This window comes from Acinonyx jubatus, chromosome B3, assembly GCF_027475565.1.
Source record: "Acinonyx jubatus isolate Ajub_Pintada_27869175 chromosome B3, VMU_Ajub_asm_v1.0, whole genome shotgun sequence".
NCBI lineage: Eukaryota > Metazoa > Chordata > Mammalia > Carnivora > Felidae > Acinonyx > Acinonyx jubatus.
The window spans coordinates 60,174,791-60,201,722 of NC_069386.1; the positions used below are offsets into that span (position 1 = coordinate 60,174,791).

Consider the following 26,932-nt stretch of genomic DNA (forward strand, 5'->3'; position numbering starts at 1 on the left):
CCTCGGAGCGCCATCCTCTCCCCCGCCCCCAGCGCACCCGGATTCTGCTAACCAAGCGGCGGGAGAGGAGCTGTGCCGTCTCCAGCCTGCCGCACTCGCTGGCATCCCAGATTTAACAAATGATTGTGTTTATTGATGAGTTCATACATCAATACAAATGGACGAGTTAAAAACGGCCCCTGCCCCGTGAGACCTCGGGAGGAGGGAAGCGCCCATGGCCTGAACAAAGTATAAAAGTTATAAATAAGGAGGTTTTCAAAACTGGGTCAGGGCAAATCTGTTCGGGGGGGGGGGGGGGAGGGGCAGTTGCCGGTGGCCTCAGACATGCAGAAGGGGACGGGCGCCGGCGGCCACAAGACCCCCTCTCCCACCTAAGCGCTCAGCTGAGGTAGGGAAAGGGCGGCCACCTTCTCACAAACCTTAGCGATAGTGTTAGCTCCCTCCTCTGAAGGACTGGTTGGCTGAGGATCTCCAAGAGCCCAGACCAGAGGGCCAGGCCTGGGGCTGATCTGTGGCTGTTGTGCCGGTTGGGGGAATGGTAGTAGACTTCTAACCCTCACAAGGGCAGCTGCAGCCCTGCCAGGGTCCACCCTCAGCTGCAGGGGTTCTTGGGGCCAGGACTTCTTTGCAGTGTGGCCATGCAGGTGGTAGTAGTACAGAAGGCGGGTGGGGGTGGTGAACTAGGTTCATCTGTTCTGGTGCACTCTGGCTGATGCAAACAAGAGCGGGGCACTTTACAAAAACCAACTTTCTAAGTTGCTGCCTATTGAACCAGCAGGGCCCCAGGGCCTGTCCATGGGAGAATAGGTTGTTGTGGCCTGGAGCTTCAGGAAAGCTACACTGACTTACCTGAGGCAGAGGGAAGCAGCAGGGCCCAGAGACACGTGTTCTTCACCCCAGTTCCTCAACCACTGCTTCACTACTTGGTCCTACTCTACCTTAGCCCACTGTACCCTATCTCCTTCCCCTCACCCCTAACAACTGCCCTTCTAATTCTAATCTACCCCCTGCCCTCTACTACATACCTGTCCCACCTACCACCTTTCCAATGTGTCTCTTGGCCCCTTCTGCACTCCCATGTGCCTCCCCCTCCCCTCAACTTCCAGCATCCAGAGCATCTTGGGTGCCCAGCACTGCCTTTGAGGAGGCTCCTTCCACCTGAACCAGGAACCAACAAGCCATCTCACATCAGCTAGGTTGTGGACACCAAGAATCCAGAATTCAGGTTACTACATTCCAGTCCTTTTTGTGCTCCTTGATAGTTCCATATGAGCCAAGGTGGTGAAGCAGGAGTAGTACATGAAGGGAAACCAGGCACACATCAGCCAGCCAAGTACTTTAGCGATAAACACTCAACTTGTGTGTGTGTGTGTGTGTGTGTGTGTGTGTGTGTACAGTTCTGTGGCTAAGGTCCTTAGAAGGTGGGCTGCTGCCCTGTAAACCATGAGAGAAGTTCTAACACAGGCTTCTGACTGGGCATCACTCAGGATGCAAGGAGAAGGTGGCCTCTGGGTCTAGGAGCCTGCTGGGGACAAGGGTTGGGAGGATAGAGAAGACCAAGGGGCTAAGAAGAGGAGGCCAGGGCTTTATGTTTGCCCAGCAGAGGGCTTTACTGTCCTGCAGCAACATCCCACAGCTGTCTCCACAAGTTCTGGCCAGGAGAGAAAGGGGGCACAGGGAGAGAGATAATGGTAGGGCTCTCTTAGAGGGGGGATGGGAGTGGAATGTGGGGGCTCAGGCCTTGACACCAGCTCAAGCCTCCTGATGGCTAGGAACGCCCTGGAGGACTAGAGGGCTCTGCCCTACACAACTGCCAGGAAGTGGGGAAAACATAACCCCCTGCTTTGGCAGCCAGGGGAGTACAGCTGGTGTGGGAAGGGAAGTAGAGGTAGAGGTGAAGCTCCGCTGTTGGCTGAAGGGCACTGAATGCCACGTGGCCTCTCACTTCCACCCCACCAAATACCCTGTGTGTGCTCCACCCCAGGGAGCTGATCCCTGCAGTAATTTCAAATGGCTTCTAAGAAGAGAGGGCCAGCCCTTCCCGATTTCCCCCAGATGGGGCAGGCTGCCCTCCTACTCCTCACAGCACCAAGATGACAAAGATCTAAGACCTACCCTGCATGAGCCACTGAAGGGGCTGTGGAGGCAGGGGTTCCAAGAAAGTGAGGCGACAGTCAGGGAAATAAATTAATAAATACAGGGGGCCCCATGAGGAGTAGCTGGGAAAACTGCTTTCCCTCTGAGCACTGATCCCTGCGATCCACTCCAAGCATCCCCACAGGTTTTGGAGAGTGGAGCAGGGGCTACAGTTTGGAATAAGGGAAGCATTCACTTGGAATAGGATTCTGGAACTAGAGTCTGCGTTCCATGCGCCGCTCCACAGCCCGAAGCAGCAGCTCTGAGTATTGCTCTAGCAGGGCCTGTGTTTGCTCAGCCCCCACAGCCCCAGGGCTCCCACCCGGGCTGCACAGCACTGCGCCAGCCAGGGCCTCTAGCTCCTGCCTCACTGAAGAGAAGGTGTTTCTGAGGAGCTGGGTGATGCGACTTTGCTCTGCTGAGGGCGTCTTGCAGCCAGCCACCTGCAGGAGGACCCAGGAAGTGAGTTGGAGGAACAGTGGAGGAACATCCTGTCAATGGATGTATAAAGGGGAGGGGCCCCATCTGGGTCTAGCCTGCCTCCAAAGAAGGCCCTGCTGGACTGCCCCTATGTCTTTTTGACATATGACAAGGGATACAATGAATAATTATACTGGGACAACAGACATAAACTGGGATGGTCCCGAGCAAACTAGGACAGATGGTCTCTCCACCCTTACCCCCCCAAGTCTGAGAAAGTCTCCAGCTCTTAGGGCCAATAGGTCCGCGATTCAAGAGCCCCGGCCTAATGGCCTCTACCTCCCTCAGCTACTCTGCCCAGAATGTTCCTGATTGCTCCACCCATCTGTCAGTGGAAGAGCCTTAGCATGGTTGTTCTGGATACACAGCTAGCACTCTGTCTCCCCCCACGGTAGGTGCCCAACACGTACCAAGTGGTAGAGCCGCACAGCCTGGCGTACATTGCCCTGGAGCTCTGCCACAAGTTGTTCGCACTGCTCCAGGCTCACTGCTGGTTCTGGGAGGGACAGATACAACTCAGTAAGGCCCAGCAAAGCTGCCTTTTCAGGACTCCCACCCAGAGGTCACTGTTTGCAGGAGAGGCCTACCTGTAGGATCACACCACCTCCACTTGCCCACTGTCCCTTTTCTTGCCTCCTTCCTCCCCAACAACATCCCTCCCCCAAATACCACACAGAAAGCGAGGTCCAGAGAGGAGGGCCAGCCCCAGCCCCAGGGGCCAGAAGCATTGAAGGGGCAAATGGGTCACAAGGAGATCGTGAAGACTGGCAGGAGTGTCTCACCATCAGGGGTGTGACTTATGGACTGAGACAGGGGCAGACAGGACAAAAACACCAGAGGCTGGATGTACAGAAATGGGATAGAGCCAGAGAGGAGACAGCAGAGACAGGAGAAAGAGGATGGGGCAGGAGATGAGAGCTGGAGAGCTGTGCACACCTGAGTCCTGGCTCAGGGCTGCCCCCGGCCTGGTGCATTCCATGGGGCTGGGAGTCTTCTCAGGGGTTGGGGACTGCAAGTTCTCAGGGCCTCGGAAGAGGGGGCTGACTGGCAGTTGCTGGCCACAGGGGCTGTTGGGCCCAGGCTGAGCCTGGCACTCTGTCCTAGGCTTGGGAGGGGCACCCTCCCCCAAACAGGCCCGCCTCTCAGATGTACTGTGAGCCTTTCCCAGGCCTGCTGGGGAGCCAGGCCAGTCCACCTCACCAGGGGCCCGGCCCTTGGTAACAGGTGAGAATGTGGCCAGGGTAGGACGATCAGGCAGTGGCTTTGGAATGTCCAGGACCAGGTGAGCCCGGCTGGGCAGGGCTAGCTTGCTGAGCGGTGAGACTCTAATGGGAGCAGGAGCTTGAGGTTCGGCTGCCAGCCCCAAGTTCTCCCCAACAGAGATGCTGCGGGAGATCTTGGCCATGGAACTGGTGGTGGGGTTCTGGTAGGAGTGAGGCTGAGAAAGACGGCCATCAGCCTGTGGCAGGGAGCGCAGGCCCGCGTGGGCTTCCATCTCCCGTAAGAGCAATGGACCTGGTGGAGGGGCCTCATCTGCAGAGAAGACAGAGATATACAGGTCAGGTGGTGAGGAAGACATCCCAGGTGCAAAGACTCAGCTCCCTAAGAGTTGCTATGCCCCACACATACCCACTAAGGGACACCCAGTGGCAAGCACAGTGACACATCAGAGCTAAATCAGGCCCTCTAGCATGCTCATGTGCTCCACACTCCCCACACCCTGGAGTTGAGCCCACCAGGCTCCTCACCTTGTGGCACCAGGCTCTGCACAGACTGGGCTTTCTGGAGTCCACCCAAGGGGCTGGCTGCAGTCACTCTCTTGGGAGACCAGCTGCTATCCGGGTTGAGACGGCGTCGTGGCAAAAGCACAGGAACTGCTTGCTGGGGGCCACCATTTCCAGGGGAGGGCTCTGCCTCTGGGGGTGCTCCTGGAGGACTGGCACCACTGCCTCTCAGCTGCTCACCCGAAGCCTGCAGCATCTGGACTGGTCTCGATGGCAGCGCCAGGCTTGAGGAAGATGGAGACAGTTCCCTACAGGGAGGAAATGTGGAAGAAGGCCCAGAGGAGGCTTAGGAGTCCCCTTTGCCAACATGAGGAGAAGCACTGGGAGACAAGGAATGGCACAAAGCCAGCAGGCCAGTCGTCCCAAACTTGGGAGTGCAAAATACTGTTGAGCATAGGAAGATAGCAGCCTTGGAGAGAGGAGGGTGGCATGCTGCCCCAGAGCCAGGACTGGCCCTCTGGGGAGGGCCGGGGGGTCAAGTGAGCCAGAGCTCCTTGTAGGAGAGTAAGAGCTGCTGTGGGGAGAGGTACCTGTGTGGGGGGGTCTGCACTTGCAACAGGAATCGTGAAGAGATGCTCCGAGACTCTGTCCTCTCTGGTACCCGGACTGGGCCCCCTGCCAGGGTGACAGAAATTATGAAGTGAAGCAAGCCCTGGTGCCAGATTCTGCCTCCCCTAGAAGGTAACCCAGGGCATGGCCTACCCTTGTACCCTCCCTCTCATCCAGGCAAGGAGGGAAGGAGAGAAGACTACAGTGACCACATACTGGCCCTCTGACCACACCTGGAGCAGCCCCATTGGCCAGAGTCTCAAAGTGCTGTTTTAGAAACTGCTCCTGGTCTGGAGTATGGGGACTGACTTCCTGTAGCCCATAGGAGCCAGTGCCTCCCTCTTCTTCCTCCTCTTCCTCATCACCCTCGGCTGGCTCTTCAAGGTCTGAGGAAATGCCATCCACACTCAGGGGCTCCGTGCTCTCAGAGTCTGGATGTGGGGAAGGGACAGAAGCATCATGCTGCACCAACCTGTCGCCAGAGCCTCCACTCCCACCTCAGTCCACTGACCTCCCTCAAAGCTGCAGCCTCACCTTCGTTGGGGTGCTCAGGGCTGGAAAGGCGGCTGCTACTATAATCCACAGAGCAGGCACTGTCAGGGCTGTGCTTCTCGGAAGCCCTGCTGCCTGGATACACTCTTCCCAGGGTCCCTCGGGCTGGAGCCTGCACCTGGAACTCACTTTCAGGAGGGCCAGCAGGGGAAAGAAGAGGAAGTTAGCAGGGGTGAGCAGCCCCACCAGACATCTGGCTTCCTTCTCCCCGACCTGTGAGTGGGACTGGGGATGAGGCAGGGGCGAAGTGGCAGGGAAGCCCTGAGTATCCTGGGCCAGCCCTCCCATATAAAGAATGCACAGGAAGGGAAGACTGCGTAGCCTCTGAAGTCTGATGAGGGAAGGACCCTTGCCTGGTATCCAGGGTGGGACTGTCACTCGGCTCCGGGTAGACAATACCATCTTCGATGGGTGCAGGCTCCAGATCTTGGGCAAAGACCCCTTCCTCTTGGGACAACAATCGAATAATGTGGGGGCAGGAACAGGGTTGGGAAGCCTGATGCCGAGGGGGCTTTTCGTTCTGGGAACACACAAAGGGGCATTACTGAGGATGCTGACATGAGAAAAGGTCTGAGAAAAGAGGTGGAGGTGGGCAAGGATTTGGTGTGTATAAGTTCTGGGGGAAGCTGAATATTCCAACTCTGAGGATAGCCCCAGCTACTGTTCTTGAGCTTCTGGAATAACAATATTCTGTCACACTCCAGGCTGTCAACCTTCAGCCACCACTTAATATCATGAGCCCTTGAAGAAACCTGGCCCAGGGCAAAGGGTACCACCCCAATCACCACACCACACAGCCTAGCCAGCCTGAACCTTTGCAGTCCAGGCTACCAATGTGCCACAGGAGTAGAGCAAGCATAGATGGCCCAGTGCTCAGGCCCCAGCTGTTGGCATAAGGCTGCCTAAGGCTGCTTGGAGATCTCTAGGTTGCTGGGAGAAAGCTGGCTCACCTGGCTAGCATGTGAGGTCTCAGGAGGGACCTGCTGACCATGTTTCCCAGGGCAAGACGGGGTCATGGCCAGCAAGTCTTGGCTAGGGTCTCGAGGGCTTGGGGCCAGTGTCTCCAGCTGCCGCAGGTCCAGCATGGAGCGGACACTCAGCTCGACGCCTGGCTGAGCCCAGCGGCTCCTTCTTCTGGGTCCTTGATTGGCCACAGGAGCTGGGGCCAGGAACTCCACCGTCTCCTGTGCCTGGTGTGGGGCAGAGGAGGGGGAAGTTAACAACCACCATACAATAGTATCAGTGAACACTCATATATCACTTACTGTGTGCCAGGCATTTTATTTACATGTGTTCGCTCACTTAATCCCCACAACCACCTTATGAAGTCAGTAGTATTATTCTCCGCATTTTTACAGATGGGAAAACTGAAACACAGGGGACTTAGGTAACCTGTATAGTCCCACAGACAGTAAGGGCCTGCCTGCAGGTTACAGCTCAGGTAGTCTGGGTCCAGAATTCATGTTCTTAGCTTTACTCTATGTCCTGTCTTAGATGTTCTAGTCTCAGCCTTCGCCCGGTGTCATGGAGACCTTGGAGCTGGGAATCTCTACAAAATCCCTTACTCAGAAGACAGTTCTAAGTCCATTCACAGCACCAAGGACAAACCAATAGTCCAGCCTTGAGCCCCTGGCCTGGTCAGAAGGCACCAGAAGCACCATGCCACTATTATTCCATGGAGCTGCTGCTAACAATGAAGGCGCTGCCCCCTTGAAGTCTTGATGTGGCCCAAGTGAGGGCTGGGCTGCTGTGGGGTTTGCCCAGAAAGTCTGTATCCGCCTCTGGCTGCCCTGAAGTAGCTGCCCAGTCCTCTCACAGCCCTTTCCCTCCAAATAACTACTCTGGAAGTTCTGAGCTTACCTCCTAACGTGGGGTCTTTAAAACTAGTTCCTCCATGCTCTGGAAAACAGTGTGTGGAGGAGGTTCCTCAAAAAATGAAAAACAGAACTACCCTATGACCCAGAAATAGCACTGCTAGGAATTTACCCAAGCGATACAGGAGTGCTGATGCATAGGGGCACATGTACCCCAGTGTTTATAGCAGCACTTTCAACAATAGCCAAATTATGGAAAGAGCCTAAATGTCCATCAACTGATGAATGGATAAGGAAGATGTGGTTTATATTTACAATGGAATACTATTTGGCAATAATAAAGAATGAAATCTGGCCATTTGCAGCAATGTGGATGCAACTGGAGAGTATCATACTAAGTGAAAAAAGTAGTCAGAGAAAGACAGATACCATATATTTTCACTCATATGTGGATCTTGAGAAACTTAACAGAAGACCATGGAGAGGGGAAGCGGCGGGGGGGAAAGTTACAGAGAGGGAGGGAGGCAAACCATAAAATATTCTTAAATACTGAGAACAAACTGAGGGTTGATAGGGGCTGGGGAAGAGGGAAAAGCGGGTGATGGGCACGGAGGAAAGCACTTGTTGGGATGAGCACTGGGTGTTGTATGGAAACTAATTTGACAATAAATTATATATGTATATTAAAAAAAACTAGTTTCTCCAGATTTCTATTCTTTGCATCTTTGATTTTCTTGAATTTCAGTTCTTTTTTTTTTTTTTAATGTTCATTTATTTTTGAGAGGGTGGGGGGCAGAAAGAAAGATAGATAAAGGATCCGAACCAGGATCCACAGTGACAGCAGAGAGCCCGACACAGGGCTCGAACCCATGAACCATGAGATCGTGACCTGAGCCGAAATCAAGAGTTGGACGCTTAACCAACTGAGCCACCCAGGAGCCCCTCTTGCAGTTCTAACAGTTTGGCTCGGACACCCCTTTTCTACTCCCCACCTCAACCTGTTCTTTGTTCATGTTTACTCCTAGGCCTCCAGACAGCTGAACAAGTGGAGCACTTCTTCTAGTGGCGACTCACCCCTGCAGGCCACCCCACCCAGACTGCAGGAAGGAGACCCCTAGGCTTCATCATCTGTAACCTGGGACCAGTCAAGCTGCTCAGACTCTCCCACAAGGCTCTTTCTTAAACTCAAGGGGTACAGCATGTGGGCAGGCCTAGAGAGCCCACTTTCACCTTCCTCTGCCTCTTATAACCTTGGAAGGGCATTATAACGATGGTGACTCACCCGACTCATCTCCCAGTGGGACAGGCTTCGGGGCAGGACTGGGCCAGGCACTGAGGCTAGACAGAGACAGGCAGTCAGAGAGAGTATCTCCAGCCCACCCACCCAGAGCCCTGGCTCCACATCAGCCCATACCTGTGTGGCCACAGTGATGCTCTGACTTCCTCAGCTCACCCTGATCTCACCCCCACAGTACCAGAAAGGGCATATCTGGCCACTGTGCCAACTGGTGCCTCTCTGGCCCTACATGAGACTTTCACACACCTGGCTCTTTCTTGGTACCCTTGGCAAGGATAGGCAGAGCTGGCAGTTCTTCTTCTTCAGTGCCTTCATCTTCTCCCTCCTTGTCACTGTCTGATGACAGAGCTGGTCCAGGAGACAGCATCGATGGGGCCTCATGCCTAAGTCCAAGACAAGGAAGGTCATGGAGAGAGGAGACTCATTGCAGGTAGAGGCCAACCTTTATGGGTCTTCAGGTAAGAAATGTGTGTTGGGGGGGGTACAGGAGTTGGGAGGTACAGGTGAATGTCAAGTCCAGAGCAGAAAGGAGTAGCACGGAGATCACAGCAAGCAGTCTACATGCCCACCCACCACTCGCCCATAACCATACTCTGTTCTCACCGGTTGGGACCCGCAGCCCTTTGGGGAGAAGATGGTCCTTGTGGCTTGCCCCCTCGCTGACGCTGGCGCAGCTCAGCCAGACGCTGCCTCATGCTGATGGTCATCTCAGAGCTCAAGCGCCACACAAATATACAGCTGGATAGAGCCACAGAGTTGGGTGAGGGAGGGGTAGGGTAGGACCTGGGGTAGGTAGCACACCACTAGTTCCCCTTCCTCATGGGCTGTCAAGAAGACCAGGGCCACCCTCTAGCACCACATCAGGCCCAGCCAAGAAAGACCCCTGCTCAGCCCTACTTCCCAGAGACATCACTGATGTGAAAAGAGGGGAGGGAGCTGGGTATATGTGTGGCACAGAGGAAAAATCTGTGTCTCAGGGAAGCTGGCTTCTGCTCACCTGTCCCCTGACACAGAGATGAGATGTTTGCAGTCATTACTAAACTTCATGCCAGTGACAATCTCTGTGAGGAACAAAGAATACGGCCTATGAGCCACTCTAAAGTCCCCGCCAAGCTTCTGTCCCAAAAGTGGAGGTCAATGGTTGGTGGGAGGGGTGGGGCGAGTAGCTCTGCTAGGTCCCCAGAAACTAAAGGAGGAAAGAGTAAAGTTCCAGCCGTAGATTATTGGGGAAACACTTACCTGAGTGGCCAAACATGGTGGCCACACACTCGCCTGAGGAGAAGTCAAAAATGGAGAGGTTCTTGTCAGAACAGCTGGTGGCGATATAGATCCCTGAGGGGTCTGTCTGCACCTGAGGAGTGGGACACACAGCTGGCAGAGGACAAGGGAAGCACCAGTCCCTTTCCACACACTACCCCTGTCCTTCCTTTCTCTGGTCCAGAGCCCATCCTGCTGGGCCCTTACCTTAATGAGAGTGCCGTCCTCACCCTGTGATCCTTTAAACAGCTTCTTCTGCTTCCCACTGCTGATGTTGAAGATCCTGTAAAGAAACACTCTTGTTCACATGAAGAAGAGGCCACAATCAAGCACACCTGGATGACAGAGACCGCAGCATTCAGTCCCAGCCCTGTTCTCTCTGAGAGCCACTCCCCAACACCAAAGAGGCTACCACCTCTTGGGTAAGGCAAAGTGCTCTTTCTACAGGCTCAAGGGGTACAAAGTCCTAGACAAAAAGACAGAAATGGGGAGACAGCTGCTTAAAGCTGACCCCTCAGGTCACATGGGTGGAGGTCACAAAGGAAGGTCGTTAGATGGTTTGAGAAGGGGACGCCCACCGAATATTTCGGTCCTGGCAGCCGATGGCCGTGTACTTCCAGCTGGGCTCCACATCCATATCATAGAGGGTCGTCTTCCGTACCACGTGGTGCGTCCGTGTAAACTGTACTCCATCTCCGGACTGAAGGGGTAGAACATGTGGGCTCACTAGGCCCAGAAAGCCCGGCTTTCGCCTCCCTTCACCTCTTACAATCTCAGCTCAGGGAACGACTGAGATTCCCCAACCACTGCCCTATTCAGGGAAGCCCCATACCCTCACCTTCTGTGCAGTTCGGAAGTAGATGCTCTTGTCTGCTCCACAGCTGATCATGCGGACTTGCCCATCGCTGGCTATGGAGGAGGGGGGCCTAGCTATTACCACAGCTCTCACCACAAGGGGGCCAGCCCTTCCTCTGCCTTCCCTCCATACTGCCCCACTGCTGAACTATTCCACATGACCAGGACAACCAATTAAATCAGGACACTTCCTCCAAACCTAAGCTTTCTGTTCTCTCTGTCCTCAGCCAACCTGGTTGGCTCACAGTCACCTAGACTGATAGTCGACATTCCACCTGTCTTCCCATCCAGCTCCAGGCCTCCCAATTGCTGTCCCACACATCCTTGCGACTGGCACACCCTTCTCATGGAGGCAGGAGATAGGGGTGGAGGATACTGGTGGTAGGTGGCAAGATGTGTCTCAACTGCCCTGCCCCCACCTGCAAACTTGACAGCAGTGATGGAGGATGAGTGCTCGTCCAACGTCTGCTGCAGGCTATATTCACGGCCAGCATCTAGCACATGGATGAGCCGATCCCGGCTCGCTGACGCCAACAGCTTCAGACCTGGGGTTGAAAGAACTCTATCAGCCCGTGAGTGCCCAGAGCAAACCCCTATGTGGGCCCGGCAGAAGGACCACAGGAACTGAGCCCCTTAACTCTGAGCCAAGTGAACCATGCAGCAGGCATGGAGCTGTCCTCCTCTAAACCTGCAATACCAAGTGATTCAAACGACGCTCAGTCCCGCATCCAAGAGCCAGGATGGACGTAAGTAGCACTAGCAGGACTGGAGGGGCCCTGTGCCATTCTGGGCTAGCTCCCAGGCATCCTTCTTACCTGTGTCTGGCTTAGAGTACTCCAGGCATAGAATTTCTGAGTCATGGGCCTCCACCTTTAGCATCTCACTCAGAGACTGCAGCTCGTGCACTCTGCAAAGATGAGAGGGAAGAGGGTGTTGACAGGCTACCAGAGGAGAGGCTCACCCTCCATTCTCTGCTATACCTTCCCTCTAACCTGTTTTTAAAATTGTATTTTTATTTATTTTTGAACTTTTAGGTTTAGAGAAAAATTGCAATGAGCATAGAGAATTTTCATATTAACGGCAGTTCAAATACCAGAAGCAGGAAATTTACATTGGTACAGTAGTATTAATTAATTAATTAAGGATTTTATTTGAATTTCACCAGTTTTTCCACAAAGCCTTTTTTCTGGATCCAAGATCCTATCAAGAGTCCAAATTGCATTTAATTGTTGTTTCTCCTTATCACCTGTAGTTGGTGACAGTTCTTCAGTCTTTCCTTATCATTCATGACCTTGATGCTTTTGAGGAGTATTGATCACTCTTCAACACTCTTTAGAAAAGTATTGACTACTCTGTCCTACATACCTCAGTTTTAGTCTGCTTGATGTTTTCCCATGATTGAACTGAGTTTACGCATTTGGGGCAAGAATACCACAGAAACCATGCTATGTCCATCTTAGCACATATTATGGGCTTCATGAGGTTGACATGAGGATGTTAAGTTCACTCACTTGGTTAGGATGGTTTCTGCTGGGTTTCTTCATTGTAAAGTTACTATCTTTTCATGTATATAGACATCTTGTTCCCCAATCTTTCAGAGCCAATTTTTCTAAAGCTCTGTCCTTCAGGACCTAACTCCCTCGGCCTGTGCCGTGGGAGGCAGTCAGTACCACTCCAGGCCTGGCATTACCTGAGCGTGCCTACACGGTCCCCAGAAGCTAGATGCTGTCCGTTGGGGCTGATACACACAGAGCGGATGCCCACACGGGGATCCATCAGGGACCCATCAGCTTTGTCTCCTCCGGGCAGCTCGGTGTCCAGCAGGGCCTGAGTGTTCCCATCCACATAGATGATCTTAATGAGGTCCTAGGGGAGCATGTCAGAATAGCAGGTGAATCAGGCAGGCCTGACCCAGTACAGCTGCAAAGGGAGAAGAATGCTGGACAAGATAAACCCCTGGCTCAAAGAGCCCAGCCAAACCAGAGCTGGAAGGGACCCAGTTCCTGAGAAGGGGGTGTGAAGGCTGAGGGGATGGGGGCATTAAGTAGGGAATAGATGCCCTAAGGCCTCAGGGCTCACATTGCTGAGGATGTTTCGGTGCAGGGTGGAGCCGTGTACCCCGGAGCTCTCTGTGTTCCACAGGCGGATGGTATTGTCTGAGGAACAGGTGATAAAGGAACTTGGGGGCAGGCAGGCCTGGTTACTGTCCTTCACTTCAGGGTAGACCTGAGGGGCAGAGGGAACAAAGTCAGATCTCCATGTAGGGGGCAGTCCTTTACCTGCCCAAGGAGATGGAAGGGAATGCGATTAAAGAGAGGATGCTGGCCAAGACTTAGCCCAGTGTTTGTCACAGAGTAAGCAAGCCATAACTATTAGATACTCCGTATTATCACTAAGGGCAAAAACCTTAACAAAGCTCCCGCTATGTTCCAGGCACTCTTCTACATCTCCCGCTTATCCGCTTATATCATTTCATTTAATCCTTAGGACAACTGGAGTAATCAGGTACACCAGTTTACAGTTGAGGAAACTGAGATTCAGTCAATTTCAGTAACTTGTCCAAGATCACCCAGCCCAGGATGAGGCAAAGCTAGGGATAGACAGGGATACAATGGAAGAAGCCTGAGATACACAAGCAGTAAAATTCAAGCTCAATCCTCAGGACCCATGAAGATATGCGGATACACAGGGATGTTGCTGGAGAAACAAGGAGGCAGCAGGAATATGAAGGCATCTTCAGGGATCCCCACCTCCTGCCCCACAATGGTACCCCAGCAAACCTGGTCAGTCCCAAGCCAGCCCAGCCCACATACCTCCACACTCCAGACGCAGGAGGAATGATACAGAGCTGAGTACACCTTGCCCACTTTCTTGGGGTCCCTCACATCCCAAACATAAATGCTGTGGTCGTTGTATACACAAGACAGCCACTGATTAGTAGGATCAAAAGTCAAGGCAATGGTGTCTGGATACCTGGCATTGGCCACTCCAGAGAAGAGGCGACTGTGGGGAAGAGGACAGGGCAAACAGTGAGTGAGGAGCTGATGAAATGGAGGACTAAAAAGAATGAAAACAGAAGCCAAAGAACAAAGGAAGGAGCAGAGGGAGCATGAGGAGCCCTCTCCACACCTGCAGGGGGCAGCTGCCTGAGAAAGAAAAAGGTCTCTGACAGCTGTCAGCCAGGAGCTGACCCCTGACCTGGCACTAGTTGTTGGACCTCAGTGTTCTCGTGATGAACACAGTGTCAGAGAACACGAAAGTCAGACAAGGTACCTCTGCGGCCCTGATGGAACAGAACAAAAACAAGACCCCTCTATAATTGTGTCTGAGGACAGATAAACACACGTCACTGTATAAACCACAAAAATGACCGTACATTTCCATTCCCATCTATCATGATTGAATGCTACTTCTTTACCAGTTACAGCTTTAGCCCCGTATCTTCCCTTCCACCTTTTAGATAAAAATGATTAAGAAGTCCAATTGTAGAATTGCCTGTACTTCCTGACAGCATCTAACCAGAGCAAAACTTCAACACCTTGAACCATTCCTAAAATGATCTAATACAAGCCCAAATCTTACGATAAGCCCTACCTACCCTCCCCCCTTCCTAAGACACTCGCCGGTTTCCCACGGTGTGCAGCCTCCTTGGTTGCAACCAGTATCAATAAGCCCAAAGCTGTTGGTCTACAGAGGTGGTGCTGGCAATCATGGGGGCACTGATACACTCCTCAGTTTGACTCCTGAAGCACAGCCAGGGAAGGCTGGGCCCAAGGTGAGGCTCTGAATGGAGGCAGGGGGCCCACACAGCTCACCTGGCCTCAGTGACGCTGGCAATGTCTGTCCCCAGGGCGTGGGGCCGGGGCAGCGTGCTGAGAAAGTGCAGGTTAGAGGGGTTGAAGAGGCGCACGGTGCCATCAGCACAGCCACAGAAGATGTAGTCTTGGCTCACAGAGATGCAGTGGGCCACAGTAGTCTGCAGGCAGAAGGGCTCAGGTCAGCAAGGGTCACCTGCCCAACCCCTCCTCAAGAGTCACCTGCCAAGAGGAAGGACCAGCCAAGGCAGAGGCAAGGAAAAAGCTCCCCAGCAGCTCTGGCCTGAGCCCCTCAGCTGTCATCTAGAGATACCCCTCCCTCCAGCAGCAGGTGGCCAGAGGGCCTACAGCCACGTGCAATTGGGGGATGGGAGTCAGGGACCCTTCTAAGGCACGAGAAGTTTTGGCAAAGAGGACAAAGAAGGAAAAGCCCAGCAAAGAGAAAGAAACAGCATGAGAAAGACAGGAGGGTCTAGGTACCACTTACTGTGAAGCTGTCTGTATTCTGAGAAGAGGGAAGCAGAGGAAAGAAAGATGGAAAGAGAAAGCAGAGAGGAGGCAGTTATAGAGATCTCCAAGGGCTGGAACTAGGCCAAGCTCTGGCTCCCACAAGCTTCTCTCTCCTGGGGTCCCCTCCTGCATGCGTGAGGGCCTAGACCCTGGTATGGAGCCAGAGGCATCAGATCTCCCCTGAGCTTACACACGGGCAGCCCCTACCCATTGGGACAGAGGTGCTTACTCTCAGCTCCACCCACTTATCCAAAAGCCTCCGATCGCTGAACTCGCACAGCAGCCCTGAGGACGTGATGCAAAAGGTGCTGTCCGCCTTCTTCCCTCGGCCACAGGCCACATCAGTGAACAGGTTGTTTCGCAGCTCCCCCAGCAGCCCTGAGCGGCCCAGCAGGGGCACAGTGGCGTTCACCTGTGGAGACACACCACAGTTGCCACCTGTCCACCCCAGAGCCTGCCCCTGCAAACTAGACCCTGGGGAGAAGCAGCAAGGCCCCCTCATTCTTTGAGACTACTCCTTGGCCCGGACAGCATCTGGCTCACCCAGAACTTCTGTATGGCCACTCGGTAAGCAGAGAGGGGCCCAAGTGAACAAGGTCTCCTGGGGTGGGCTGAGCAGGCCCTGGCTCTGGGCTACTTCCAGCCTCAGCAGCTCACCTTTGAGGTCTTACTGTCATCGAGGTACCAGAATTTGATGTGCCGGTTGCCTGCAGTGACAAAGTAGCTGCAATCTTCAGAGAAGGACACTGCTGTCACCCGACTGGACACCTTATTGGAGGCCACCACAATGTTTTTCTGGAGGGAAAGCCAAAGGAAGAATCAAAATTCTGCCTCTTGGGGCTAAGAAGAAAGAGGTTTAGAGGAAGGAGGAGGGGTTAGATAGGATTTGTACTTAAAAAGGGCTCCTTTCCAAGATTTTTTGGTCAGAAAAAGAAGGGAGAGAGAAGAATTTCTTTCTAGAGGAGCTGAAGAGATTCATTTCCTCTGTAGATCCTCAAAGGCATAAAGCTAGCCCCTTTCTACCAACACACCTGGCTACACAGTTTTTCTTTTCTGCTTCAGGCTATTTTCTAGAATGAGACTGAGATGAGCAGAGTGGAGTGAAGGGGTTCAGATCAGCAGCTTCCTGGCTCCCTGACTGGTCCATGAACTCCCATGAGGCTGTCAGGCCAGCCCACCCAGTCTACTCACCTTCCAGGCCCAGACATTGACAATCATGTCATGCTGGTAGCCCACGGAGACAATGTACTTGGCGCTAGGGGAGAAGGCCACACAAGCCACGCCATATTTATGCTCCTGCAGCTCCGCCACCTGGCTATGCTCAGCCACGTCCCAAACCCGGACGGCAGGCATGTGCCCACTCTGCAGGGAGGCAAGAACTGGAAGTGAGGGCCAGAGGCATACAGACGCCCCAAGCCTTTCAGGATGGGGGTTCTCATCCCCCGCCCCCCCAGCTACTCAATAAAATCTCTCTAATGACCCCTGGCCAAGAGGCAAGAGGAGAGCGCTATTATGGGGCAAAGGTATTTTAAAAAACATGATAAATATCTCAGGACAATGATCATCAGGAAGAAAACAGCCCAGATTTTGTTCAATATCTGTGTCAGGGTGTGCACCTCTGTATTTGTTCAAAACTCCTTGAGTGATTCTTGATGGGTCTCCAGGGTTGAGAACCACTACCACTCATGCCTATTTCTGCCTCATCTGCCTCCCTGTAAGCCTGAGAACACAGAGGCATCCCTCATGTGCCCAGCAGGGGGCCTCTGGAGATAAGGAATATTTTAAGGCAGTGGTTTTTCAAAGCCTGCTTCCCAAACCAGCAGAATCTGCACTAGGCAACTCGTTAGAAATGTAAATTTTGGGGTCCCATCTCGGACCTATAAAGTCAGAAACCCTGGGGGCAGGCCTGACAATGTGTACTTCACCAAGCAAACCAGGTGATTCTCACTAAGGCTTAAGAACCACTGTTTTCAGGCAGAGCAAAGACTAGGATTTAGCATCTGTTCAGGAAGCCAAAGTGCCAGCAACCCTAACGAGGCCTAGGATTGTAGCTCTCTGCTGAGGCCAGGCCACCCACCCACCTCAGAGGACTACAGCCCCCGTTCCTCACTCACCTCTCCAGTGACCAGGTACTTGCCATCAGGAGAGAAGGCCAGGGCAGTGATGGTTTTCCTGCGGGATATGAGGCAGGCTCAGAGGGGCACTGACAGCCTAGCCTAAACCTGGCTCCCACAGAGTCCCCTCAAGAGGCAAGGTGAGCAGACACTAATGGCACACATAGTGGCATTTTGCTATCTGATCCTGGGCCCAACCAGGTCCCAGTCCTCAGACCCTCAAAGACCCCAGACAGTGCCCTTTTCACAACTCCCAGGAAATGGAGGTGCTCCTTGAGGGCCCAGCCCCATTTACCTGGAACTGTTGAGGATGTGGTGCTGTTTGTGTTTCCGGGGATTGAACAGCACGACCACACACCTGAGGAGATAAGGGAGACAACAGGCTTAGCTCCAAGCCACAGCTCCCCTAGGAGGCACCCAGGCCACCTGGGAATTCCCATCACTCAGCACAGGGAGCTGTGGAGTGCAAGTTGAGAGGGGCTCTGCTTGCTACTGACGGCAACTGCTTTCTGGCAACCTCTTCTTGCTTCCCTTCCCCACTCACAAGGGCCTATCTCTGCAGCCCCATGAGGGGGAAGGCTCCCTGGAAGCCTATCCCACCAGGTCCCTAAATACCAGTAACATCTCTGGCCATACCCACAAAGGGCAGCAAGGACACAGGCCTTCCCACAGCCCTTACACAGAGCCCAGGAAGGGGTGCAGGAGGGAAGAGTACACGTGATTTGAGCACAGCAGCAGCCAGTTTACAGGCTTAGAGCCACATGTATGACAAGAGTTTGTGCTCCAAGGAGGGGTAAGGCCTCTCATGTGTGAGCCCACATGTGTACCCGGCAGGAGCTGGCCCCATACTCTCTACGTGCCAGATGAGGAAGGAGGTGGGAGGCAGGAGGCCAGAGCTGCTGGAAGGCTCAGTAAGACTAGAAGGAGGGGCAGAGAGAGCCCAAGAAGGCCTGGGGAGGCCTGTTCAGTGCCTCGGAACTCCTGTGCCCAGCCCTGAGAATCCCCTGTGGCAAAGAGCCTGAGAAGGGCACTCCAGACTGCCAGAAGACAATCTGGAACTCCGCCCGCCTGCCTGCTGTGCAGAGAAGGGTGGGAGTACCCTCTCTGACCAGGCAGCAAGGTTGGACGGGATCAGGTTCAGACTGACTTTCCAGAGGCAGTTCCAGAGAGGAGGCCAGGTGACAGGAGTCAAAGCAGGAAACCCGAAGCCATAGGCAGGCAGTGCTCTCTCTTAGGCTCCTTGACTGTCAGCAGGCCTGGGCCCGCTGCCCCTTCCACCTTACTACTTCATGAGTACTGTAAGTAGCTGACAGGAGCAAGCCTGAAGCCTGCTACACAGGGAGACACTGAGCAGAGGGTGACATCCCCAGACCCAACCTTGTTTAATAGGAACTCCAATGCCTGCTAAAACTTGAAGCAAAGGCAAGTACAGGCTGCTAGTGAGTGCTTGGCACGTTAGGCTCCATAAACCACTTCAATATGCAAATTCTACAAGTAATCTCTGGGGTCACCAGAATCTCTGAGGTACTAGATATGCCCAGAACTGCCAGGCTGAGCAACGAAGCCTTGGAATTCCTGAGTCACATCATCTTCTCTTCTGACCCCTTCCCCAAATCAATCCTCGCTGTTTGCTTTCTCCTTCTCTCCCCATCTCCTCATCTTACCTTGTTCCCTTTTCTTCATTCCTTTCTCCTTTCTCTCTTTATACCAATCTCTAGTCTCCTGCTTCCCTTGTGCAATGCCATGTCATCATAGGGATTGAAATATATGACAAAAGTCAAAGGCCCTTGGAAACTCTGTGCCGCATCACTCTTTCTCCCCTGTTCCCAAACACACACACACACACACACACACACACACACACACATCCATGCACACTTGCCTAGCTTCTGTTACAGGCAGTCCAGGATACAGGGAACCTAATTCCTGCAAAACAGACTCATAGAACCTTAGAGCTGGAAGGAAGGACGGAAGGAATTAAATGCACTGTGCAGAGCGCCTGGGTGGCTCAGTCAGTTAAGCATCCAACTTTGGCTCAGGTCATGATCTCATGGCTCATGAGCTTGAGCCCCACATTGGGCTCTGTGCTAACAGCCCAGGGCCTGGAGCCTTCTTCAGATTCTGTGTCTCCGTCTCTCTCTGCCCCTACCCTGCTCACACTCTGTCTCTCTCTCTCTCAAAAATAAATAAACATGAATTTTTTTAAATTAAATGCACTGTGCTAGGTGACTTTAAACATCACTGAGTCCAACCCTCCAGGATTTTGAGATGAGGAAACCTAGGCTCAGAAAACTCCTATAGAGAGCAGATCCAGGACTCCCAGGTCTCCTGACTCTCAATGCTCTTTACATCAAACACACGTGAGTGTCTGATCTGATCATGTCACTCCCGGACGATCATCCCTGGGGGGCTTCCAAAACCAAACTCCTTAAAGTGCCCATGAAGGCCCTGGGTGGTATGACCCCTGCCCACCCTTCAGCTTCACCATGAACCATGTTCCAACCACATTCCTTCACTCTCTTTAACTTGCTGTGCTCCTTTACAAGAACTGTTTCCATTATCTAGAACATTCTTCTCTCCCTTTTCCAACTAGTTAATCTTTAGTCCTCTTTCAGATCTCAGGTCAAATGGCCTCAGTAGCAAGTGCTCTTGTAGCAAGTAGAGTGTATGAATCTTTTGTAACATTTATCACCGCTGCAACTTTACACTTATTTTAACGACCCTCCCACCAGATTGTGCTTTTCGTGAGAAAAGCAGAACTGGGTCTGGTTCTGCTCACAGCTTTGTCTCCTGTGCCTAGCAGAGGCTGCCCTATTGCAGTTGTTCAAAAACCACTTATTAAATGGAAGAATGCCTCCCCTGGTCCACTAGCTTGGTCTTCTGGGGCATCCGTAGGCCCAGCTCTCCCTACTCCATACCCCACCTGTCTTCTATGGAGGGAGGGACTGAGGACATCTGGATCCTCAGAGGCAGCGTGGGGCCAGAGGGGCACTGTGGGCTCTGAAGGTAGATACCAGGGTTCTACCCCTTGTTCTGGCATGTACAGCCCTGGGACCCTGGGTAAGGCACACTCCTGTTTACTTATCCATAATAAAGGAGACACTCAGATCTAGCTTATCAGACTTCTGTGAAGATTTAATGATTTTTTCTGACACAGAGTAGGAGCCAAGCAAATGGCAAATGCTAATATTACTATTCCTTAAGCATGGAAAGGAAGCTGAAAGGGGGCTCCTGGCAGTGGGGGGAGAGGTGCTAAGAGACTATGTCAGGGTTTTCCTTTGGAAGAATGGAGGTAAGTCCTGTTAGGACCTCAGTAATGGTAAAAACTTCAAAGAAAGCTTGATTTTTTGTTCTGGGAAGGCAGCCAAGAAAGGAGAGCAGGATTAAGCTTGGGGAAAGAAAATATCTGCATCTTCATTCATTTAAGGGATAACAAGCTTAGAAGGTAGCAAGGAAAGATGGGGGAAACATGGAGAGAAATCACCTCAAGTGTCTAGGACAGCAGCACAGAAGCATGGCAAGAAAATGGAAGTGACATCTCCTGGCTAAGTTAAGATGCACCACACAAGAGTTTCAGTGAACTCTGAACATGAACTTTAAACATGAACTCCTTTAGTAGCCGGTCCTCTGCTCTCCCCGCAGCAGGGCTCAGTAATAAGAGTTACCATTTATCAAGCACTTTCTAAGTAGCAGGCACTCTGCCAAGCAGCCTAGATGTCTGGTTTTAGCTAATCCTTACAGCAACCTTGTGATGCTGGTACAATTATCCCCACTATACAGATGGAGAACCGAGATCAGAACAGTGAGGTAACTGGCTCAAGGCCACTCAGCTAAAGCTGAAGAGAGTCAGGACTCCAGGAGCAGTGCTCTAAGGAGTGCAGACTGCAAGTGAGTGGAGGAAAGAAGAGGAAAGTGAAGTTGAAGGTGAGAGAAGGGGAAACACATTGACCTAACATGCACGGTGCTTGGACAGGAGACTGTGAGAAAAGGGAAAGAAGAGTGGGGCACTTTGAGGGGAAAAAGGATTTGGGCTACAGAATTTTTTTAAAATCAGAACAGGGCAGATGAAAACTATAGCACTATAGTTCCGAGTTCATAGATTTAGATATTTGGATTTTAATACTTTATTCAGTGTGCAAAAATTCACACACACACACACACACACACACACACACACACACACACTCACTCACTCATATGTACACCCTGGCCTGCCACCATCATGAAAAGCCTAGCAAGTTTTCCACCCAACCGATGTTTTCTAACTTTCTTATTATCTGTGCTGACCTACTGAGGAGGCCTGTCTCTGGAGGCTCATCTCTCTAGCAGGGACTTCTAGTCTGACTGGTTACAGGTTACCCAGCTTTCTGATAGCTATACATAAACCATGGCAAAGGGCTTCAGCTGAGGGCTGATCTGACTCAACCTGACCCGACACATATTCCAGCTGACCACACTCCAAATCCAGAAAAGGTAGGTGATGAGGGCTCTATGATATGCTTTTGAGTTTTCCCTTAAACCCATCATCCTAAAGCTGCATCGTGACTTTCCAAGGGCAGTGCATTGGACTGCTTAAAATGCTTTCCAAGTCACCAAACACAAATTCTGAGTCTTGCTTGACCACGACATCTTGTTTCCTCCTCCTGGCAAGTTCAGCTCCGTGGTGGGGGAAGGAAAGAGAGCAGCATGTGTGTGTAAAAACACAATATAGAGAGAAAGATTACTGACTGTGAGGCAACCCTTCCCTTCTCTAACACCCCCTACCCCTGCCATACACATACACACACACACACACACACACACCCCTTTAGCCTAGAAAAATCTCAGGTACGTCATTGAGGAGCTAAGCAAAGGAGAGAAACATGCAAGAGATAGACAAGAGATAGACCTCTAAACTGAAAATTTTAATTATTCAAATATGGAAACCTCCCAACATAGAGGAAGAAAGAGACCAACCCCATGGTCACAGCTCCACTTGTGGGGACAATAACGCAGGTGCTGAAATGATGGCAGAACTTGGCAAAGACATCCAAGGTTCCCACTAGCCCCACTGGCTGAGGTCTTCCCAACAACACTGATGTGGGAGCCACCTCAGTCTTCTCTGACCTTGAGCAAGCTCCCCATCTGCAGGGAAGAAGAGGGTGGGGTGCAGTTTGCATCAGTCTTTGGCCCTCTGCCTCCGGCCTCCTGGGCCCTTGACCTCGCCCAGCACAACAGGCAGTCATTTTCATGTGTGCCCTTGCAGCACTGTTGGCTAGAATCCATGACAAGGGTTGGGCTGGCCCAACCGCCTGCCTGAGTCCTGTAATGCAGAACCCCAGGGTGCAGGTGCAAGGAGACAGTGAGGCCTCAGTCCCCTGGGGCCTCAGCCCAGGAGTCACGTGGTGGAGCACCAGTACCAGGTGCTGGGCCCACTGCCCAGGAACTCCTCTGAACCAGAAAGGGCCAAGCCCTCAACACACCCCTTCTCTGGACAGGTTCAAGCCTGCTGCCATCATGAAAAGCCAGGCATTCCCACAGGATCCACCTCCTACCAACCATCCTCCAGAAGGCAGAAATGAAACAACCGTGGGATGAGCAACGAACACAGCAGAACATACAGGGAGCAGGACACAGTAGATTCAAGCAGTGACCCTGTGCCTTGAAGTTCTTTCAGACCAGGTAAAATCAGAGGGACAAGAGGTTCTTCAAGACTAACTCAAATGTCACTCTCTAGCCTTATTGAACATCACAACCTCATACCCTACCCCCATTCCCTATTCCCTTTCACTGCTTACACTTTTTCCAAAGCACACATCAACCTGTAATATTCTGTAAAGTTAACTTTTTGGGAGGGAAGAGATCTATCTGCATCACTAGATTGCCAGCTCAGTGAAGGAGGTATTTTTGTCTGTTTTGTTTACATCCCCAGGGCCTAGAAGATAGGCACTCAATAAATATTTGTGAAAGAGTGAATATATCTTTAAGTCAGTAGCTATCAGATTTCAAAGCCAAGGAACCTCCTGATTAGCAGAACTGAGAACTAGGGACCTGGGGCAGGTGCATGGTTCTCCCCTACCCTAAGCTTTTAGGGTTGACACTTGAGGGCAGCAGTATGATGGTGGAAACAACAAGAAAACTAGGGTCAGGCAGACCCATCTACTAGCATACTGTGTGATCCTGGGCATATTCCTTAACTTCTCTGAACTTCAGTTTCCTTCAGTTTCATCTGTAAAACAGAAAGAATAATATCTACCTCACGGAATTGCTGTGGAAACTGAAGAAGACAACGGACAGAGTTACCAGCATGGTGCTGCTGTCCGTCTTCTGGAAGGGTACTCTGGTACACCACTAACAAGGAAAGCGCTATCCAGGGGGTCAGCACTTACAACAGGAACCCCAATTATGGCATCCCGTACACGACCTGCTGGGCACTAGTGATTCATTAGGGTCCTCAGCCAGGAATGGAATTATAAACTGTCCCTCTGGAAAATTGTATAGCTTTAATTACTCTAAGAGATGATGAATGAGGTGTTTCCAAAGGCATCCTCAGTTATGGTCCTCTTTAGGTACTTGCAATCCAATACCTTCCAAATAAGTAATCCTCTTAGGCCAGGTCATGAGATCCATTGGCATTTCTGTTTCTGGGACATTTTACAAGTCCGTCCTCAAAAACACGAGAAAGGCTTGATGGTAATAACCCAGTGAATAACATGGTTACCTGTGTAGAGCTACCAGTGCATTTCTCTCTACCCAGAGGACTCTAAACATATCCCCTTCTGGAACAAAAGGTAAATCTCCGTGGGCTGCAAGACTTACAAGCCAGGTCAAAATGCAGTGTCTGACCACCTTTCCCTCACTTGTTACGATCTAGCCACCACTGCCACTGCTCAGCTCCTCAAACAAGTGAGTCGATTCCTCCTTTCCCTGGAACCTCTGCACTAGAGATTTCCTCCACCTGGTCCACATTGGTGTCAGATCCTCATGTGTTCATTCCTCTTTGTCATTCAGACAGCAGCTGCATTTTACCTCCCACTGAGTTTTATCCACCCAGTCTTAAAGTAGCCCCTTGTCCGGCCCCATCCCCCGCCACACAAACCACTAATCACTCACTTACTCTCCCTTCCATCACTCAGCTTTACTTTCTTCAGAACACTTACCATCTCTGTGATTATCTTGCTCATTTATTTGTTTACATGCATACTGTCTGCCTGTCCCTCTTGAACCTAAACCCCACAAAACAGTCACCCTTCCTGTTCTACTCATGGCTATATACCTTGTGCCTGGAATACCACCTGGCCCAGAGCAGGTTTTCAACAAATATGTGCTGAACAAATGAATGAAGGTATCTATGACCAAACCATTTGAGGAAGAAGTAAGGGGCCTCGGTTTCAGGTGTGAGACTTACAGAACAACCAGAAGACTGGCAATGAGGAGACTGATGCTTGTGAGTGCCCCTCACACACAAGACTCACATCCACCAGGGCACAAAGTCCAAGCATCTTCTCTCGTGGCCACCTGGTCTCTCCATAGTCCCACACACTCCCTGGCAAACCCCCACTCAGGGCTTGCCACAGACAGTACAAAGGTACTTCTGTGCTCCTTCAGCTGAGATGCCACTAGAACACAGTTCAGGGAGAGATTTTTGTGGTTTCATACCTGGTCCAATGCTTTGGAGCTGGGGACCTCAGCATAACTTCCAATATGGGCTGAGGGAATGGAGGGTCTTCTCAGGAAATATAGGTTTCCCCTCCTCCTCCCCAGTTAAAGCGACCAAGAGTCCTCCTCTGGGTTGCTGGATAGAGCAGGTTATCTTTCCAGGACACCCCCACTTCAGTAGCTGCCCTGCCCAGAGCAGTCACCCAGGCCAGACCCTGAACTTTGGCATTGGCAGTCAAGGGAAAGCCATTCTCAGAACTGACTGGCTCCCACCGTGGCAATGGGGACTATGCTGGGCTCTACAGCCCCTAAATCCTCCACTAGGCCAGAAGGGGCCCAAGTCAACTATGGATGTTCAACTAAACTGAATCCCTCAAAGAGGCTATCTGGGGACCACTTGGCCTCCTGCAGCAGGGGGGCTCGAAGTGTGACAGGTGAAGGGTAGGCTTTCTGTGGAGAGAACAGCAAAGGGAGGAGGACTCTGGAGAAGAGATGCAGGAGCCACTAAAACTGAGGGGTCTCTGCCCAGAGACTTCACCCACCTCTGCCTGACACACATCCCCCTCCACCCCACCCTCTTGGAGCTGTTTCATTTCCTTTCAGAAAACTTTGTTTTGGTTTGATATTTGCCTCTAGGCCTCTGGGAGACTTTTCTGAGCTTTGTTTTTCTTCTTGTTTCTAGGATACCTGAGCAGCTCCTAGAGCAACAAGCACAGTAGGAACCAGAGAGTGGGGGTGGGGTTAGGCTCACCAGCTAGGAAAAGAAGAAGGGAAAGAGCCTGCTTGGCTCACATACACTTTGGTGGTCCCCAGACACCCCAGAGCAGCAACAGGGAGCTCTAGCCCACAGCAAAATGAAAACATTCAAAAAGACGCCATTTACAAAAGGAGAACTTGAAGTTCTAGGAATGTAGAAGGTCAGGGAGTAGATCATGGCACTCACTGCCCAGGGCTGGCCCAAGCCAAGCACACTGAGGGAACCTACTAGATGTCACAGAAGGGAAGCTTCCATATACCACCTGGAAGGCTAATGACTGCCAGGCACACATGCCAGGCTGGGACCTGCCCACAAACAGAAGCACACATCCTTAAAGGCACCAGGCCTGGAGACAGGGGCATGGGGGAAAGAGGTGGGGAGCAGGCGTCCACAATCCCTAGGGCAGGCACGCGAGGCTCAGCACGTACCAAGCAGCAGCCCAGGTCTTTCCTGCCTACCTCACATCCAGCCCCAACCCCATCTCCAACAAGAAGGAGCCCAGCTTTCCCAGGCAGGGGCAGGCATGGGTGGAATCCCCCTGAGGCAGGCTGCACTGGGTAGGCAGCAACAGAGGTCATTCATCAACTTGCTTCTGGTCAGGGAGAAGGAGGCCAGCTCAGCCTCTACAGAGTAAAGTCAGTGTAGCTCCCACAGCACCCCCACTGCATACGTCAAATGCCAAAGGGCCACTCAGGAGAGACACTGGCCCGAGGACTCAGGGACAGAAGTTTCCCTGGCACAGATTGAGATGCCCATAAATTGGGCTCTTCTCATTCGTACGGCAGGCAGACAGCTACACGAAAAGCAACCTTTAAAAATAAGCAGAAAGTCAGATCTTCCCCCACCCCATGCCATTTTAAGATTAAGAGCTCTGTAGTCAGACTACTTGGGTTGAAATCCCAACCAGACACTCACTAGCTGTGTGACCTTGAGCAAACCGCTTAACATCTCTGTATCTTAGTTTCCTTCTCTAAATGGGATAACAGTATCAACTTTACAGGGTTGCTCTAAGTATTAAATAAAATCATTCCTTGCAAAGTGCTTAACAAAGTGCCTGGCACAGAATAAATTTTATTTTTTTCCTTTTTTTTTTTTTTTTTTTTACTGTTTATTTATTTATGAGAGAGAGACAGAGACAGAGTGTGAGCTAGAGAGGGGCAGAGAGAAAGGGAGACACAGAATCCGAAGCAGCCTCCAGGCTCTGTGCTGTCAGCGCAGAGCCTGACACAGGGCTCGAACTCACAAACCACGAGATCATGACCTGAGCCAAAGTTGGACACTTAACTGGCTGAGCCCCCCAGGCACCCCCAGAATAAGTTCTTGATAAAAGTAGATTTTGGATGAGATGATAAAACTAAGAAAATCACATACTGG

The 26,932-nt window shown here is 51.9% G+C and overlaps 1 protein-coding gene across 4 annotated transcripts in view; it reads right to left on the minus strand.

Moving 5' to 3' along the window:
- Positions 1 to 111: 111 nt before the first annotated feature.
- The window catches only part of MAPKBP1 (mitogen-activated protein kinase binding protein 1), a 56,640-nt gene continuing 29,819 nt past the window's right edge, over positions 112 to 26,932 (minus strand). For 3 of the 4 annotated variants that reach the window (XM_053224144.1, XM_015064899.3, XM_027066994.2), the window contains 28 exons: positions 17,459 to 17,521; positions 17,164 to 17,221; positions 16,241 to 16,411; positions 15,707 to 15,844; positions 15,279 to 15,461; positions 14,540 to 14,700; positions 13,538 to 13,727; positions 12,804 to 12,950; positions 12,415 to 12,590; positions 11,540 to 11,631; positions 11,144 to 11,269; positions 10,708 to 10,778; positions 10,448 to 10,569; positions 10,077 to 10,152; positions 9,852 to 9,963; positions 9,610 to 9,673; positions 9,216 to 9,350; positions 8,859 to 8,995; positions 8,598 to 8,653; positions 6,452 to 6,691; positions 5,855 to 6,021; positions 5,484 to 5,629; positions 5,183 to 5,380; positions 4,931 to 5,015; positions 4,365 to 4,648; positions 3,553 to 4,149; positions 3,027 to 3,112; positions 112 to 2,579 (listed from right to left, as the gene is read on the minus strand). In XM_053224144.1, the coding sequence (XP_053080119.1) occupies positions 2,352 to 2,579; positions 3,027 to 3,112; positions 3,553 to 4,149; positions 4,365 to 4,648; positions 4,931 to 5,015; positions 5,183 to 5,380; positions 5,484 to 5,629; positions 5,855 to 6,021; positions 6,452 to 6,691; positions 8,598 to 8,653; positions 8,859 to 8,995; positions 9,216 to 9,350; positions 9,610 to 9,673; positions 9,852 to 9,963; positions 10,077 to 10,152; positions 10,448 to 10,569; positions 10,708 to 10,778; positions 11,144 to 11,269; positions 11,540 to 11,631; positions 12,415 to 12,590; positions 12,804 to 12,950; positions 13,538 to 13,727; positions 14,540 to 14,700; positions 15,279 to 15,461; positions 15,707 to 15,844; positions 16,241 to 16,411; positions 17,164 to 17,221; positions 17,459 to 17,521 (4,309 nt within the window). In that variant the 3' untranslated portion in view covers positions 112 to 2,351. The remainder of the gene's footprint in view (positions 2,580 to 3,026; positions 3,113 to 3,552; positions 4,150 to 4,364; positions 4,649 to 4,930; positions 5,016 to 5,182; positions 5,381 to 5,483; positions 5,630 to 5,854; positions 6,022 to 6,451; positions 6,692 to 8,597; positions 8,654 to 8,858; positions 8,996 to 9,215; positions 9,351 to 9,609; positions 9,674 to 9,851; positions 9,964 to 10,076; positions 10,153 to 10,447; positions 10,570 to 10,707; positions 10,779 to 11,143; positions 11,270 to 11,539; positions 11,632 to 12,414; positions 12,591 to 12,803; positions 12,951 to 13,537; positions 13,728 to 14,539; positions 14,701 to 15,278; positions 15,462 to 15,706; positions 15,845 to 16,240; positions 16,412 to 17,163; positions 17,222 to 17,458; positions 17,522 to 26,932) is intronic. The other variant, XM_053224143.1, reaches the window with a different exon arrangement.